Here is a 15,747-nt window from a genome sequence, read left to right as displayed (position 1 = left end):
AGTGTATATGGATTATTGAAATGAATGGCATATTAATTTAAATTAAAATACCTTCAATTTTTTAAAGTGTTGAAGGTTTTTATATAAGAACCAATAAGTAATAATTTTTTTCTTCATAAAAGTTATGAAATTTCTTATTATACCCTTTTTTTTATCAACAACAAAGTTTGGTATATCATCATAAAAAAAGGGGAGATTATTGTGTATGACCTTTTGCTGCTAAGGTTTTAGAGTTTTGAAGAAGAGAATCAAAGGCAAGACACCTTGAAGACAAAAGCCGAAGACTTGGGAATTTTGCATAGGGCTTTCTGATCTTGTACAAGTTCAATTTAATAAGAGTTTAAAATGAGTTGAAAATAAAAACTAGGTTTTCCATAAGTAAAAGTAAAAAAGTTAAAACTAATTTTAAAATTTATAATAGAAAGAAAAAGTTATTCAAGCAAAAATCTCGTGAAAACTAAAATGGGTAAAATGAATCGATTCCAATGTGAAGAAATTGAGTACCTAACAAAACAATTGTGTTTTGAGCAGTGTTTCATTGCAATGAATTGATTTTCATTTTAAAGGAATCCAAGGAATTGATTTTCCGTCGAAGTAATGAAGTCTCAATTTAGGAAATCAATTCTCAATGGCTAATGTGAAATTTTAATTGAAAATTGGATCAAATATTTTTGTCATCTGTTATTAAATCAAATCTTCATCAATTGAAAATTATTAATATAAAATAATATTCATTTGTCATTTCTCACAAAATCTAGATTTCATCCATCCAAATTAAAGCCATCCATTTAGCCCTCCTTGTTACTTGTAGTTGGATTGTTTAAAATAAGATCTGTGCAATGTGCAGTTTTAGTTTCTAGAACATTTTTTAGAACATGTTATAGGCATTTAGCAGGTCACAACAAGAAAACACAATATTTTTAATTTTCTTTATGTTATGGATAGTATAGGTATAAAAAATAATTTCTTCTGATTTATTCATTATTTAAACAACATGATTAAAATTGTTTCATTCCATTCTATTTAAGTATATTTTATTTCATTCTATTTCTTTTCATCAATTCAAAGATGGCCTAAGGTATTTATTCCATATTTTCCCATTTTTTCCAAAATGTTTTTTTAATTAGTCATTTTGATCCTCGTATTTATATTAAATTTTCATTTTAATTCTTATACTTAAAAATTCTACAATTTAATCTTTATACAAGTTATTTGTTTTATTTCTTGACATTTTAGTTGTTATACATTTATTTTGTGGTGTTTTATACTTAAAAAAACACTATCAGCAAAGACTAGAATATAAAAAAAAAAAGTTATTCACACAAGTTTATTTCTTCATCTTTTATACATTTACTTTACTTTATTCGAGAGTTGGAGAATAGATTAGAGAGATAAGAGGGACACTCCGGTAAGCTTACGGCTTCCGTGCAGTGCGAGCGAGCGAACGAGAAGTTGTAGTTATTGATTTCAATTTCCAAGTCCCAACCATAAACAAACAGACAAATCCATTTCCTCAACAAAGAAACACACACCAAACCGCGCGAATCAAAAGATGGCGGATCCGATCCCGGCGCCACCAAGATCCGCCACGGACCTCTTCTCGGATCCTCTCGACGCCCACCCGCTGTGGTTCAAACCGGCGTCGTTTCTCTCCCCCGACTTCGACTCCGAATCCTACATCTCGGAGCTCCGAACCTTCGTCCCCTTCGACACGCTCCGCTCCGAGCTAAACAGCTACCTATCCTCCCTCAACCACGAGCTCATCGACCTCATCAACCGCGACTACGCCGACTTCGTCAACCTCAGCACCAAGCTCGTCGACGTCGACGCCGTCGTCGTCCGAATGCGGGCCCCGCTCGTCGAGCTCCGCGACAAGATCGAGCAGTTCAGAGGATCCGTCGAGGTCTCGCTTGTCGCCATCAAGAATCGCTTGAGGCAGAGATCTGAGGTGGCCTCCGCTAGAGAGACTTTAGAGCTTCTTCTTGATGCGTTTCACGTCGTTTCTAAGGTAGCCCCTTAATTGAGACTCTAATTGTTGATTAGATGAAGTAGTGGAGTGGAATTGGAGATCTCTGATGTAAAGATCTTGATGGCGTTTATTCTGGTTTTGATGATAATTCTTCACAATGAAGCTAGTTTGATCTCAGTGTTAGCTATGATGCGTTGTATTTGCTTGAGTTGGAAGATTAAATGTGTGTTTGGTTTTTCATTTGACAACCATAGGTTCACATTGAAACAGAAGTAGCTAGTATTAGCTTCTGCGTTATTTTATATGGACGTGAATTTCAGATGAATTGACGCCTATCCAAACACATCATAATAGACTGCTATTTTTTTTATTTTTTTTTTACTTGTGTAGTATGAGTGAGAGTCTCTAGTGTCAGTTGTTAGGCTTAGGTTGGATGTTGTTTATGTCAATGGAGGTTTCTAGAGCGGGGTACATTCATCATAGGGACATTGCATTTGATAAATTGTGTTTGTTTTGACTGTGTCTTGCATTGGTTTTTGAAATGTTGCGATTGCGATAGGATGCATTCGCTCAAAATTCATATTTGTGTAATTGCAGGTTGAGAAGCTAATAAAAGAGCTGCCCAGTGTACCCACCGATTGGTCAAATGGAGATGTAAATTTGTCAGAGAGGAATAACTTAAGCAATGGAGTTTCTGCGCAGCATGTTGAGAATGAAATGATTATCAGAGAGACTCAAAGCATGCTGCTGGAAAGAATTGCCAGTGAGATGAACCGACTAAAGTTCTATGTGACACATGCAAAGGTTTGTTTTAATTAATTTTTTTCACTTTTATTGATTGTTCTGTGTATGTGTGTTTTGATACTTGTAATGACAATTTCCAGAAAAACATTGTGAATCGTTGAGTGGAGAAGTCTAGAAAGGAAGCAGTTATGTTCAGGAAAACTGTTTCTTGTCATTGATACAGTGTAATTTGCTACATTATTGAAAATAAGCAATTCATTCTTTGAGGATTTGACTTGAGGTTTGTGTGATGAATACTTAAATTGTGGGTAGACAAGGTAGTTTAAGTTTGTAAAGTGATATGTTGGAAATAAAGTTTGGTTTAAGAATCACACTATTGGATCCTGCATTAATTAGTAGCCTTTTTAGTTAGTCAAATATACATGGATAGATTAAAAAGATAGATAGATAGAAAGAAATATTGAAGATTTTATTCATTTTAAAATGATAGAAGATATGTGCCTTGAAATTTTGTGGAAGTTTTATGAATGTTAATGTATTTATTCATTTTAACTTTCTCTGTCTTCTAGTGTTTGAGTTTTGTGATTCATTGTAAAATAGACCTTTTGTTTAAGGCCTTGGTACATTCTGTGCTCATCTCTTTTTCTCTAATATGCCAGTACAGAACCTTCCTTTTATTGAGAATATGGAGAAGAGGATTCAAAATGCAAGTGTAACAGTAGATGCAAGCTTGGGACATTGCTTTGTAAATGGTTTGGAGCACCGAGATGCAACTGCAATTTTCAATTGCTTACGTGCATATGCTGCTATAGATAACACTAAGAGTGCAGAAGAAATTTTTCGAGTTACTGTTGTGGCTCCATTGATACAGAAGATTATCCCACATGGATCATCAGCTGTGGTTGCTGGATCATTTGGGGATGGTCTAGAAAATGATTATCAACTAATTAAGGAGTTCATTGATAAAGACTGTAAATTTTTATTGGAAATTTCTTCAGCTGGTATGTTGTCAGGCTTTTTTCTCGTTACATTACTTTCCAAGAACTGAAATATAAGACTGCTATATTTACGTATAAAAAAGACTGAAATATAAGACTGCTATATTTGCATATCTGAAACTTGGTCTCTGGTGCAGAAAATTCAGGTTTGCATGTCTTTGACTTCTTAGCCAATTCAATCCTTAAGGAGGTTCTCTCTGCAATTCAGAAGGGAAAGCCAGGTGCATTTTCTCCCGGAAGGCCAACAGAGTTCTTGAAAAATTACAAATCAAGCTTAGATTTCTTGGCTTTTCTAGAAGGTAGTAGTCATATCTCCCTTATATATCTTTTCACCTTGAGAAACACAAGAAAAAAGAAAACATGGGCTTCAAGTTTCAAAGAACCTTGTTGGTTTAATTTATGATTTCATAGGACATTTGCTAATTTTATTATTGATACATGTCTTCAAGAATATATTTTCACTAATATTGTAACATTTAATTTCATGCAAGGCTACTGTCCATCCAGATCTGCTGTTGCTAAATTTCGATCTGAAGCAATTTATACAGAATTCATGAAGCAATGGAACATTGGAGTATATTTCTCTTTGAGGTGCTTATGCCACTTTAAAATGGTCATAACTTCAGAATACTTGTATTGCTCTGTGACATGGAAATCTTATTTGCAATTGCCTCAGGTTTCAGGAAATAGCAGGGTCACTAGATTCTGTGCTTACAACATCCAGTCTTGTCCCTGTTCAAAATTCAGATGCTGGCGAAGCAAATTATCAAGGTTTAACATTAAAGCAAAGTGTTACTTTGTTGGAGAGTTTGAGATCATGCTGGAGAGAAGATGTTCTTGTCCTTTCTTGTTCTGACAGATTCCTTCGGCTATCCTTGCAGCTTCTTTCTAGGTCAGTTTAAGTGGGATGCTAAGAAATTGTGTTGTCTTTTTGGTTCTGACAGAACAAAAACCAACTTCTCTTTGAAATTACAGATACTCAAGTTGGCTGTCTTCTGGACTGACTGCTCGCAAAAACCATAACACAAGCACTAGCCCTGGGTGTGAATGGGCCGTTTCAGCTGTCATAGATGACTTTATTTTTGTACGCATCATCCTTCACTTTATTTTCGTATGCATTAATGTAATCTACATTATGTATGTTGAAATAAAACTTGAATTTGCTGCTTCAAATACTATATACCTACACATGCCCAAAATTTTGCTCAAGCCATCTACTAGACTTTTTCTGTAGTTCCATGTAAGGAATTGATAAAAAAATTCTGACAATGACCATGGTGAAAAAACATTAGCGTTACTTGGATTGTTTGCCAGATATGCTAAATGTAGATATTGGCTGTACTTTACCTGAAATATAACAGATGTTAAATCATTTGTAGGTTATTCATGATATAAGATATTTGGAGGAGCAGGTTCATGGTGATTACCTTCAACATGTGCTTCAGCTTTTGTCTTCATGCTCCCCTGATGTTCTGGAATCAATAAGGCAGAGCATTTTACTGAGTGGTCAATCATTAAAATCTGTAGAACCGTTAGTCATTAAAGCAGTGGTGGAGTCACTAGTTGAAAAGTCAGTTGAGGTAGGTTATAGTCTATGTTTATTCTTTAAATTGGTTGCATTATTCAGATATGGGGGTGTATATCACTAAATATATTTGCAATCTTCTAGAATATCTTTTTTTTTTCTTCCCTTTTCAATTCATTCATTTCTTTCTCTTGTCTGAAAATTATTTAGGACTTAAGACAAATGAAGGGGATAACAGCAACCTATAGGATGACTAATAAACCTCTACCTGTGAGGCATTCACCATATATTTCAGGGGTATTACGTCCCCTTAAGGTATGCAGTATTAACATTATGGTTTATTTTATTTTCACCTGGTTTCCATTTTTCATGAGTAGCTTGATTTCAAGCTAATGCAATGGTGATATACTCCAATGGATTTGGATTCTCTAAAGTGAGAAGATGTGTAATTCACCTTCACCTTTAATTTAAAGTATGTAAAGTTTTCAATGAATTTCAATTCCAATCAATGGTGGATATATCTTTACTTTCTTGCTTTACACATCTTACTTTAAAAGAGTTGAATCAATTTTTGGTGGAAGGTTGAGCTTGATAGCATGATCATAGGGAAAACTTTATTATTTAGTGTGTTTGACATTATGTCCTTTAAACATTTCATTTAGTCATTACTGGTTCCAGTTGTCTGAATCTAGTGAAACTACATTCAGGCAATGCAAATTTAGTCTAATTTGATATGTTGGTTGGCAATTATGATTCATGCACCCAATTTTAAGCCCTCTTTTATTGTCTACAATCAACATATACTAAAAAACGGAAAGGTAATTTGTTGTCTACAATCAACATATCCAATAGACCTCTTAAGAAAAAGCCAAAAGTTTAAGTACGAATGTGTTGATATTTTTGGGATGTGTAATTTGTAAGAAATATTTTTTTTTAATTTTCAATTGGAGTGCATATATTGTAGCTAAAACTAAAAACATCAACGTATATTGGCGGCATGCCTATGCATCTCAGGCTTTTTTGGGTGGGGAGAGAGCTACAAGATATTTGGTCAGTGAAACTAGGAATGAAATACTCCTCTGTGCTGCAACTGAGATTACTGACCGTTATTATGAATTAGCTGCTGACCTTGTTAGCGTGGTAAGTGTCCAAATCTAAATTGCGTTGATGGAATTTTTCGATCTCTTGGATTCTCTGTTAGAAATTATTTTATTGAACTTTTTATCACTGATCAGGCAAGAAAGACAGAGTCTTCACTCCAGAAAATTAGGCAGAGTGCACAAAGACGAGCTGGAGCCAGTTCAGATATCTTAGATAATAATGTGTCTGATACTGATAAAATCTGTATGCAGTTGTTTCTTGATATTCAGGTTGGCATGATACTTAACATATTATTACCATTACCAGTGTGATTTTTCTCATTCTTGCATGTACAACTCATAACTCATGGCTTCTGAACAATTTTGAGTCAGTGACCAGCAAACTCCGACTGTTTCATTTACATAACCTTCCTCTTACTGCTTTCATTTACATAACCTTCGTCTTGCAAATTGTCACCAGGAGTATGCCCGGAACCTCTCTGCACTGGGGGTTGAAGCAGCCAATATTGCATCCTACCGTTCATTATGGCAATGTGTGGCTCCTGCAGATAGGCAAAACACAATTAATCTCTAAGAGTTTGCTCCTATGGAGTTAAAGCGGCTTGTAGATTGTTTTCCTCTGGGTCTAGAGTTTCCTTTTGTAACTTAATTTTGAAATCCATTATATAGCTTTACACAATAATCACAGGTTATCATGGTTCTTAAAAGGGAAGAAAAAAATTATTTTGCTCGTAACTGTTATCTTTAAGGTTCTCTGTAGTTACTACGATAGCAGATGTGATATTCTTTGTGGCATTGTGTTTCTTATCATCATTCTTTTAAATTGCTTTTTCAAACTTACTGCCAATTATTTTTTTATGGTCTGGCAGATTCATTCAAATATAGTCTTGTATATATACTAACTCCTTCGGTTGCAGAGAAATGGTGGGGAAATAGAAAGGAGAGAAAAAAAAGGGTGAGAAATAAAATGGGGTGTGTTTGGTAAAGGGGCAATGGTCGGTAAAAAAAAAAGAGTGGGTCCATTACTTCTTTATTTCTTCACAAAATCGGGCGGAATTGAATAATAATCACATTTCTGACAAAAAAATTGATTGTTTTCTTTCATAATTGATTGTCTCAGCGTAAAAAAAACTAAATTGATTGTTTTGATTTCAACAACTGTCATAAAAAAACCATTGATTATCTTGTATTTTTTTTTCGATATTTCTCTTTTTCTTAAATTGAACACAGTTAAATTTACTTGATTTCTCATTTATCTTTATTCACTCCTTTTCTTTTCTATTTTTTTATCATTCATATTTTTTTATTCTGTCCTACCAAACCCCCTGATACGTTGATTGTATATCCAGAATATATAACGATTCCTCTGGTCGGATCAAGGAAATGGTAAAGATGTATTGGATTCAATTTTAGATGGAAAGCTGTAATAACAAAGTTAAACGCCAAGTTTAGTTTCAGGCAGCAGGGACCTAAATCGTGAATTCATGATGTATGAAGTTTGAGTGAAGTTTGTTTTCAGACAGCAATATATATCATTTTATCTCCTTTCTTCGCCCTTCGGTAGTTTACAACGTTGAAGGCTAAACACTCTGATTTCAATATCAATAAGTCTACACCCTTAAAATTACTTAAAACGAAGGTTGACATCAAACTTGTGGTTGTTTTGCATTTATGTTCATTTTTCACCTGATGTAGATGATAGGGTAGCAAAACAACTTTTTTTTGCCTCGCAATAAATAGGTATGAAAAATGGAGTTCTCCGTGACCTAATTCCTTGTCACATCCTTAAAATTCATCCCCACCAAAATCCATCCCCTTAAAAATTAACTTGGAGTATCAAATGGGAAATTTTCTCCCGTCAATTCGTTGAGTTGATTCGAGTTGACTCATTTGAAACGTAAAAATGAAGGGATCCAATCAGACCAATTACATAGTGAGAGATATATGGTTGATTTAATGATTAAGAAAGAAAAATGGTAGAAGAAAGAGAAATTGTGAGTTTGAATTCTCAAACATTTCTAACAAAACTAACCATTGTTGAATAAAAAAATCAGTTAAAAACCTTTCTTAACTGGAAACAACAAAGGAAAACAAAGTGAAACTTACAAACATAAAAGTGATTCCTAACCCGGATCAAGTTCCAATTGGATAATAAACTCGAACTTTTCTTTCCTTAGTGTGTAGTTATTCATGATTATGTGCATGCATGATTATCAAACTCTCGAGTTAAATCGTTAATTCTTACGAGTTTATGAATTTTCTTATTCTCTGTGAGTTGACTCATGTGTAAACTTTCTTTTTAATAGACTTTGGATAAACTTGATAAACTCTGAATGAATTCGATAAATTCTAAATAAACTCGATAGACTCTCGAGTTTATCACCGAGTTAACGAGTCAACAAGTTTAAAAAATTAGATCAAAATGTAAGTCATTTTGGGTTGTTTTCTGTTTGTTTAGTGTTTAATATACATTTATTTAGTATGTTGTTTCTAAATCGAAAAATTCACATCTCTAATAACATTAAATCTTTGTTCTCTAATAACATCAAATCCTCGATGAGAATGTTCTACCACTACTATAACATCTGCAAGTCATCATTATCTAATAGTGATGCATTGCTAGACTTGGTTATTTAAGTATTATAAAATTTATGATTTATTATTTTGTTTTATTATATTGTTGAAATGTTTAATTGGTATATTATTTATAGATATTTTGTTATTATTTTTATATGAAGTGGACTCTTGCGAATCTAAGAGTCGAGTTTATGAAACTCTTATAAGTCTACATAAACTTTCGAATTTAATAACCTTGTGTGCATGTTTAATAATCAGATGCAACATTTGCATTATACATAATAAAAAAAGAAAAAGCCACCTTGACCGAATCCACCAACTAGGTCGGTTGATCCGGGTTGGCTCAATTCAAAAGAAAATTCCAAAAAATATATATCAAAGACTAAAAATTCAAAACCAGTTATAGTTAGTTACAATTAACAACCCTTTTTAGCTGTTGCGGAAACAAAGGAAAACAGAAGGGAAGCTCACTAACAAACATGAAGTGATGCCTGACCCTAATCAAGTTCCAATTGGACAATCCAGTCAAACTTGGGTAGTTGCTCATGATTATGTGTGTTTAGTAGTCAGATGATTATTATACATAGTAATAAATTCCAACATATGTTCCTGTTTTTTCTCCTTATAATCTTTTTTGCTTTGCTTTCAAACTAAGAATCGTCGGTACCAAAGTAGCGATCACCAAATTCTCCTAACCCTGGTATGACACGGAACTGGTCATTTAATCCTTCTTCAATCTCCGATGTGACAATTTTCAGATGCGGAAAATGTTTACATACACAATGTATTCCCTCAGGAGCCTGAAATGATTTTTGAAAATTTATTGTATTGGTAACAAATGGTTTTGTTTTCAATTAAACATAACTTACAGAAATGAGGTTAAGAAATATTATCCGGGACTCTGGAACTCCCTTCTTTATAAGAAGCTCGATTGCTTGGCTAGCAGTTTTACCTGGATAATCATTAAGGTGTTTATTGCCAGCCAAAAGAAGTGTCCGTGTCATGCATAAATGAACAAAAAAAAAAAAGTAAATGAAGAATTTGGTGGACGAAGCTTCCTAGGTTGACTATCTAGTGTGAAACTAAAATTTTGTTCTGTGATCCGGTCTGGAAGATACCAATCTCCTACAATTTTTGCTGTAATGAAGAGTAATAATACGTGGAGATTGTTCATGGACACCAATATGCTAATAGATAAAAGTGAGAAAAGTATAGGTTTTATAGGTAATGTGATTTGACATGAAGAGTGAGATTGAGAGAATTGATGGGTGTTTAAAAAACATGGGTGTAAAAAAGATAACTCACCTGTTCCAAGTACTGGGTCCATGAGAAGAACATGTCTCTCCGAAATATCTTTAGGAAGTTTCTCATAAATAAGCTAATGGAGTGGAAAACATTGTAATAATTAACATTATACATAAATGTAAATATAAAAAAATCACCTTGATCTTTTAGAAATCTGGCAAATTCAAGAAATAATAAGCAGAGCCAGAAAGGAAATTAATACCTGGGTTTCATCACCACCTTCACGGTGAATTAGAATTTTTCCTATCTTTATTCCTTTACAGCAAGCACGCAAAGCATTTTCCATGCTTTCACCACTGAAACGTTATAAAGGAAACCATGATTCATAGAGGTGCAAAAATCAAATTCACAAGAAGTCACATAAACACACATTCCACACCTCAGATTAGGAGTTACATATTGAATGATATATTCCCACATGAAACTGGTTTCGGACTGAATAATTTTCTTATCATATCAAACTAAGGTTGGATTTGAAATTAAAATTTAATACTGGACAAGGTATCTTAAAAAACAAATGCTAACGCCTAACGAGTTTGTTTCCCAACTTTACTACAAGATTAAGAACATTTAATACAGCCAGTCTTAAAAATGAACAACAATGGAGTATGAACTAGTCTACGAAGAATTATAGTGTCGTCAAACTTTTTTAAAAAGTTACCTTCGAATAATGGATACTCCACATAATTTCTTACAAAAATCAACTCCAGTATAAATTGAGCCTGAAATGGAATAACAAGGAAAAATTGCGGAGTCTGCGTGTATTTATAAAGAGCATGAAATGAGGTATGGTAGCTAAGCTTAGCAATTTGTAGCATTATTCAAACAAAGTTTAGTTATTTAACTACACGCTCTATCATATTATGCTAAAACATGAACAAATGAAACACTTGCTGGCAGATTTAAATGATGAAACGGTATTTCCTCTTCTTTAGTTTAGACATACCTGTAGGTGTGATAACTTGTTTCTCTGTAAATGGCAAGTAACCAAGACCATGTTCCACTACCTGTGAAGTCGGTGATATTAAGATTAGTTGTTAAGAGGGGCTGTAAATCCTGTAGAAAGCTCAAAGCCGTTACCTACCACACGAATTAGCCGATCTGAATAAAAAACAAAATCATGCTTTGATAAGTCCCTGTCACGAATAAGAGTGTGCATGCCTCTAGTCTGTAAGAAAACTTCAAAATTAGAAATAAATTAGCATCAGCATAAGAAATATTTCCTTGGGGGAAAGAAGCAAAAGAAAATTTTAAGAGGGGAAGATGAAGCAAGATGAAAATCACCTGGAAAGTAGACTGTATAACATTCACATTTGGATATATCTTGCAGAGGTTATGTTGGCCAAGCTTAGTGCGGATATGTTGAACAATCAAGTCAATTGCTACAAGATTGTCTCCACCGCGAGGTATGATGATGTCAGCATATTTTTTGGATGGAAGAATAAAATCATCGAAGGCAGGCTTAACAAATTTTGCATACTGAAAATGCAACAATAAAGGTTTTCCATATCAGCCACCAAATTTCACGTGTTGAACGACAATAAGAAATTAGTTTTAAACAAAACAGAACAAAATTACTGCCCTGCAACAACTATTACTGCTGCCACATTGTTTTCTAAACCTCTGTGTTCCTTAAGTACACAGACATAGGACCCGAATACAACCCAAAAAAAATAATAATGATACACAAGTATCTTCTTATTTTAAAGATTTCACCAATATTTCTCATTTTTTATTATATCATAAATTTAATTATGTTTATATTTTTTTTCTTTTTCTTCTCTATTCCTAGATTGTTGGGGAGATTCCAAGGGAGAAAATACCGGAGGATCATGAGCCATCGCATAAAGAAATTTAATATCACATTTAACCCAAAATCGTAAGATATTGGTCTTCTCTTCGTTTATCTGATGTTCAACTTTTCCACTTTTATCTGATGTGGAATTTTACTTAAATTTCACTACACGCTTGTGCTCTAACACTACATATTTATACTACAATGGACGTTCATCAAACATTTTCTATAAAATATTATCTGCCCAAACAAAAAGACTTTTTTTTCCTTTTTAACTAAAAGAAAAACAATTTGAAAAAGAAAGACAACGTCATAATACAAGAGGCATTCGTTGGCTGGTTACTATATTATTACAAGGAAAGTGTTTCTTTAATCACCCAATATACTACCTTACATCTAGAGATAGAAAAAAATAATATAGAAATAAATATTTGATGTGAAAAAGAAAAGAGACATAAAGACCCAAAAAAAAAAAGATATCAACTAGATATTTAAAATAGCTGAGTGTACAAGAATCACTACTCTAATTACAATCTGATGTTGACTCAAAGCTTGTGTCCTTTATAAATAATGGGACTGAATCATTGTGTATCGGACAACGGTTTCTTCCCACTCAATTATTTTTCAGAACGGGGTGGTAGCATTATTTATTCATTATCGATATAAATCAAAAAAATGCTTTTTATTTTTATCATCTTACCAATTTTAAGATATCGATACAAAATTACAAATAAACTACTTTTGGTAAATGGTAATCCTAATTCCCGAGTTCATGACATCTGTCAATCTGATGAAGTTAATAATATATAAAGATAATAAGTCTTGCCTGTTCCAGTACAGAGTGAACATCTCTACCCCTCTCAACAGTATCCCGTCTTATTCTGCGGGCAAGCCTTACATCTGGATCTGCATAACACGCAATGCAATATCTGTATGACAACAAGAAAATATAAAACCACCGACATTTTCAACAGAAATATTATTTTCCCAGACTATTGTCGCTGTTTAATGTTTATCATCTCAAAATATTTACTGACAAAAAGAATCTGCCAGAGAGGATCAAGAACTTTGAATGGACAAGCAGAACATGGACCAAAGTTTCCTCCCTGTACTAAATCACACGATTTCCAATGCCGATCATCATAGTTACGTTGAGTGCTCTTCGAAAATGAACGACGGTTTGAAGAGTAACATGGTGGTCTGTCCTTGATAACTCCCTTTCTTATACACATGAAAACAGATAATCGGATAGGATCTATAGATCCAAAAAGAGACTCATGGTGTTCAAGAAACTATAACACAGCAATTTATATTACCTCAGATTATTAAAAACCTTGTCTAGCATACTTTTTGCTAAGTGAAAATAATGTTAAGACTTGAAAGGCTTGATCATTCTACCTATAGACTATAGTCCATGGTTTACGACCAGGTTTGATCAATTCTAGCGATAGCAGAATTTGCAAAATCAAGTTCCATGTCGGTAAATGAGTACACACAACATGGGAGGAGAATTCAATTAGTCTATTGTTGTCCTCCCAGCTTGATTTTTTCCTCATAATAAACAAAACTTTGTACATTTTAGCTTATCTAACCTGTAATAGATGGGGAAAAATAAAAAGGAAGAACAAAAGACCTGCATCAACAAATATCTTCATATTCATCATGTTGCGGACACGTTGTTCATGAAAAACCAATATTCCCTCCAGAATAATTACTTCAGATGCATTGACCTGCCAAATAAAAACAATAATAATCTACCAAAATTTTCATTTTATACGAATATTGCACCTCCGATCATAGTTATCAGAAAAAAAGAAAAACATCTAGCAACTCAGGTCCAATAGTGAAGAAAGGGCATTAAATTTTAAGAAAATCTATTCAACAAGCCAATGGTATGAATGAATTAGAAAATTATACCCTTTTTCCCTTCTGAATAAAACAAATACAATTTCAGGCATGCTTAGATAGATACACAAGCAAGTATATCAAAGGTATGACATCGACCGTTGGCTCTCTAGGAGCTCTGTAACTGGCAGATTATCGCGTTACTGGCATAAGAGAAAAGATTCAATAATCTGAGCAACAAATCTGAGAACAAATGATATTAGCATTTAACACCTCATTTTAACTTAATGCGTAAGAAGGGAACCTGTCTGGATCTCTCAGAAGATCTCTGGTGAAGCTTAAAATCGTAAAACGGAACCTGAACTGACTGTCCAGATTTGAGCTTACTGAGAGTTTCTACGAGTTGCTCTGTATCAAATGCATCTACCAAAATCATAACACAAGGTTAGAATTAGAATCCTAAAAGATTAATTAATTTAATAATCTTAATTAAGGTTCCAGCTACCGTACTAGGATGATCAAAATTATACTCATGAACGCGTTTCAACTCGTCATTCGTCAAACCGCGGTAAAATGAATCCTACAACATTAACAGATCAACGTGAATTCATTTTTATTCGATTTTAGATTTAGCATAATGCAAGTAACTCGAGAAATTCAATGATTTCGTGTTCATGATTCCCTTTGATCCAAATCCAATACCGCCACAAGATTCAATTCAAGAAAGAGAATCTCAGAGACCTGACTAACGAGCACAACTCTGTGATCTTGCAGCTGCTGAATGATCAAATCACACACTGTGGTTTTTCCCGATGCCGTGCCTCCAGAGACACCTGATCCACGCAGAGAACGCAAATCGAATAGAGGAACGCATAAACATCACATACACATGCCATTAGATTTCTCTCCGATGAGAAAATGTAGGAAAATTATTGTAATTAATGTTTCGAGTTTCTTTTACATTTGTAAGATCAAATCCATCGTGAGAGAATGCAAAGAGCAAGAAAAGCAGCGAACCGAAGCAGTTATGTTTATGTATATATGTATGATAAGTCTTTCATTCCTACTGATAAAAAATAATATGTATGACAAAGCGAGATGTTCATTCAATCAGAGAGTAAACAAAAAAATTGGAAAAAAATGTTGGAGCGTTCTTTTTTACTTTCCATGGATCCAAACGGATTGAAAAAAAATTGATGAATGTAAGGAGAAAAAGAAAAAAAGATGAATGATTGTGTTGGGTTTGTGTATATATAATATAATATAGTTAGCTACCGATGACGAATGGATGATGTGAGGATGTTGGAGAAGAACAAGACGACGTCGTAGAAGGATGCCAACCGGAGAAGTGCGCACCGGAGAGAACCTCTATAACCATATCCATTGTTTTTGGCTTTTGTTTCTTTCTATTTGCTCCACTGTGTTTCTGTTTTCAGGTTTTCTCCTTATATACGTATGTGTTTGCGGGCCTCTATCACCGGTCACAACTCAACTTCACCGCATTGTTGTTTTTTTATAGGTGATATTTCTCCTATAGATCTTAAGAAAATCACATTTCATTTAAATAAATCAGTTTCATTTTTGTACATTTTCGGTGTAAATTATAATACTAGGGGCCATTTGACACAAGGAACTTTTTGATGTAGAAGAAAGTCATTCCTACTAATCATGAATACTAGAATCAAGATGACTAAGAAGGACTAAATTTGCCTAATTAGTGATAAATAGTCTCATATAAGTTTTGTGAGAATAAAAGAGTAATATAATATTTTTACTAAAATCTTGAAATATTTATCACATTAAATAATTTAATAAAATTAACATAATATTTTTATCAAAATATTTTTTTTTTAACTTCATAATAAATTTTTTAAACTTCTTCCGTGATA

At 33.6% G+C, this 15,747-nt stretch overlaps 2 protein-coding genes across 3 annotated transcripts; one reads left to right on the top strand and one right to left on the bottom strand.

The window, feature by feature from the left end:
• Window positions 1–1,341: 1,341 nt before the first annotated feature.
• Window positions 1,342–7,172, top strand: LOC114393466 (conserved oligomeric Golgi complex subunit 2-like). 2 transcript variants are annotated; one of them, XR_003662562.1, is made up of 12 exons: window positions 1,342–2,008; window positions 2,567–2,773; window positions 3,378–3,714; window positions 3,849–4,010; window positions 4,203–4,302; window positions 4,388–4,603; window positions 4,687–4,795; window positions 5,091–5,291; window positions 5,447–5,551; window positions 6,201–6,376; window positions 6,472–6,606; window positions 6,797–7,172. XR_003662562.1 is itself a non-coding variant. In XM_028354818.1 (12 exons), the coding sequence occupies exons 1-12, from the start codon at window positions 1,553–1,555 to the stop codon at window positions 6,908–6,910; spliced, it is 2,268 nt and encodes a 755-aa protein (XP_028210619.1). In that variant the 5' UTR covers window positions 1,342–1,552; the 3' UTR covers window positions 6,911–7,172. The 2 variants fall into 2 exon arrangements, 1 of the variants encoding a protein (XP_028210619.1); XM_028354818.1 differs by having other exon boundaries at window positions 6,251–6,376.
• Window positions 7,173–9,260: 2,088 nt separating this feature from the next.
• On the bottom strand, window positions 9,261–15,324 carry LOC114392705 (uridine kinase-like protein 1, chloroplastic). The gene is made up of 14 exons (XM_028353920.1): window positions 15,134–15,324; window positions 14,600–14,691; window positions 14,369–14,438; window positions 14,163–14,281; window positions 13,647–13,743; window positions 12,840–12,919; window positions 11,503–11,697; window positions 11,303–11,386; window positions 11,165–11,225; window positions 10,880–10,940; window positions 10,421–10,514; window positions 10,219–10,291; window positions 9,783–9,865; window positions 9,261–9,713 (listed from the first exon to the last, which is right to left on the bottom strand). Exons 1-14 carry the CDS (start codon window positions 15,240–15,242, stop codon window positions 9,564–9,566), a joined length of 1,368 nt encoding a protein of 455 aa, XP_028209721.1. The 5' UTR covers window positions 15,243–15,324; the 3' UTR covers window positions 9,261–9,563.
• Window positions 15,325–15,747: the final 423 nt, after the last annotated feature.

Source organism: Glycine soja, chromosome 17 (genome assembly GCF_004193775.1).
Source record: "Glycine soja cultivar W05 chromosome 17, ASM419377v2, whole genome shotgun sequence".
NCBI classification, from domain to species: Eukaryota; Viridiplantae; Streptophyta; class Magnoliopsida; order Fabales; family Fabaceae; genus Glycine; species Glycine soja.
The sequence above is the reverse complement of the archived record's forward strand: the minus strand, read 5'-3'. Positions and strand labels throughout refer to the sequence as shown.

What these genes read in the sequence shown, in the direction of transcription:
- LOC114392705 (XM_028353920.1), bottom strand. Translation starts at nt 15,242, where the DNA reads ATGGATATGGTTATAGAGGTTCTCTCCGGTGCGCACTTCTCCGGTTGG. An exon ending in TTCACTCTGTACTGGAACAG is followed by an intron (nt 11,698 to 12,839) that starts GCAAGACTTATT and finishes TTGCATTTTCAG; the next exon opens with TATGCAAAATTTGTTAAGCC. An exon ending in GGACCCAGTACTTGGAACAG is followed by an intron (nt 9,866 to 10,218) that starts GTGAGTTATCTT and finishes ATGATTATCCAG; the next exon opens with GTAAAACTGCTAGCCAAGCA.
- LOC114393466 (XM_028354818.1), top strand. Translation starts at nt 1,553, where the DNA reads ATGGCGGATCCGATCCCGGCGCCACCAAGATCCGCCACGGACCTCTTC. An exon ending in CGTTTCACGTCGTTTCTAAG is followed by an intron (nt 2,009 to 2,566) that starts GTAGCCCCTTAA and finishes GTGTAATTGCAG; the next exon opens with GTTGAGAAGCTAATAAAAGA. An exon ending in TCATAGATGACTTTATTTTT is followed by an intron (nt 4,796 to 5,090) that starts GTACGCATCATC and finishes AATCATTTGTAG; the next exon opens with GTTATTCATGATATAAGATA.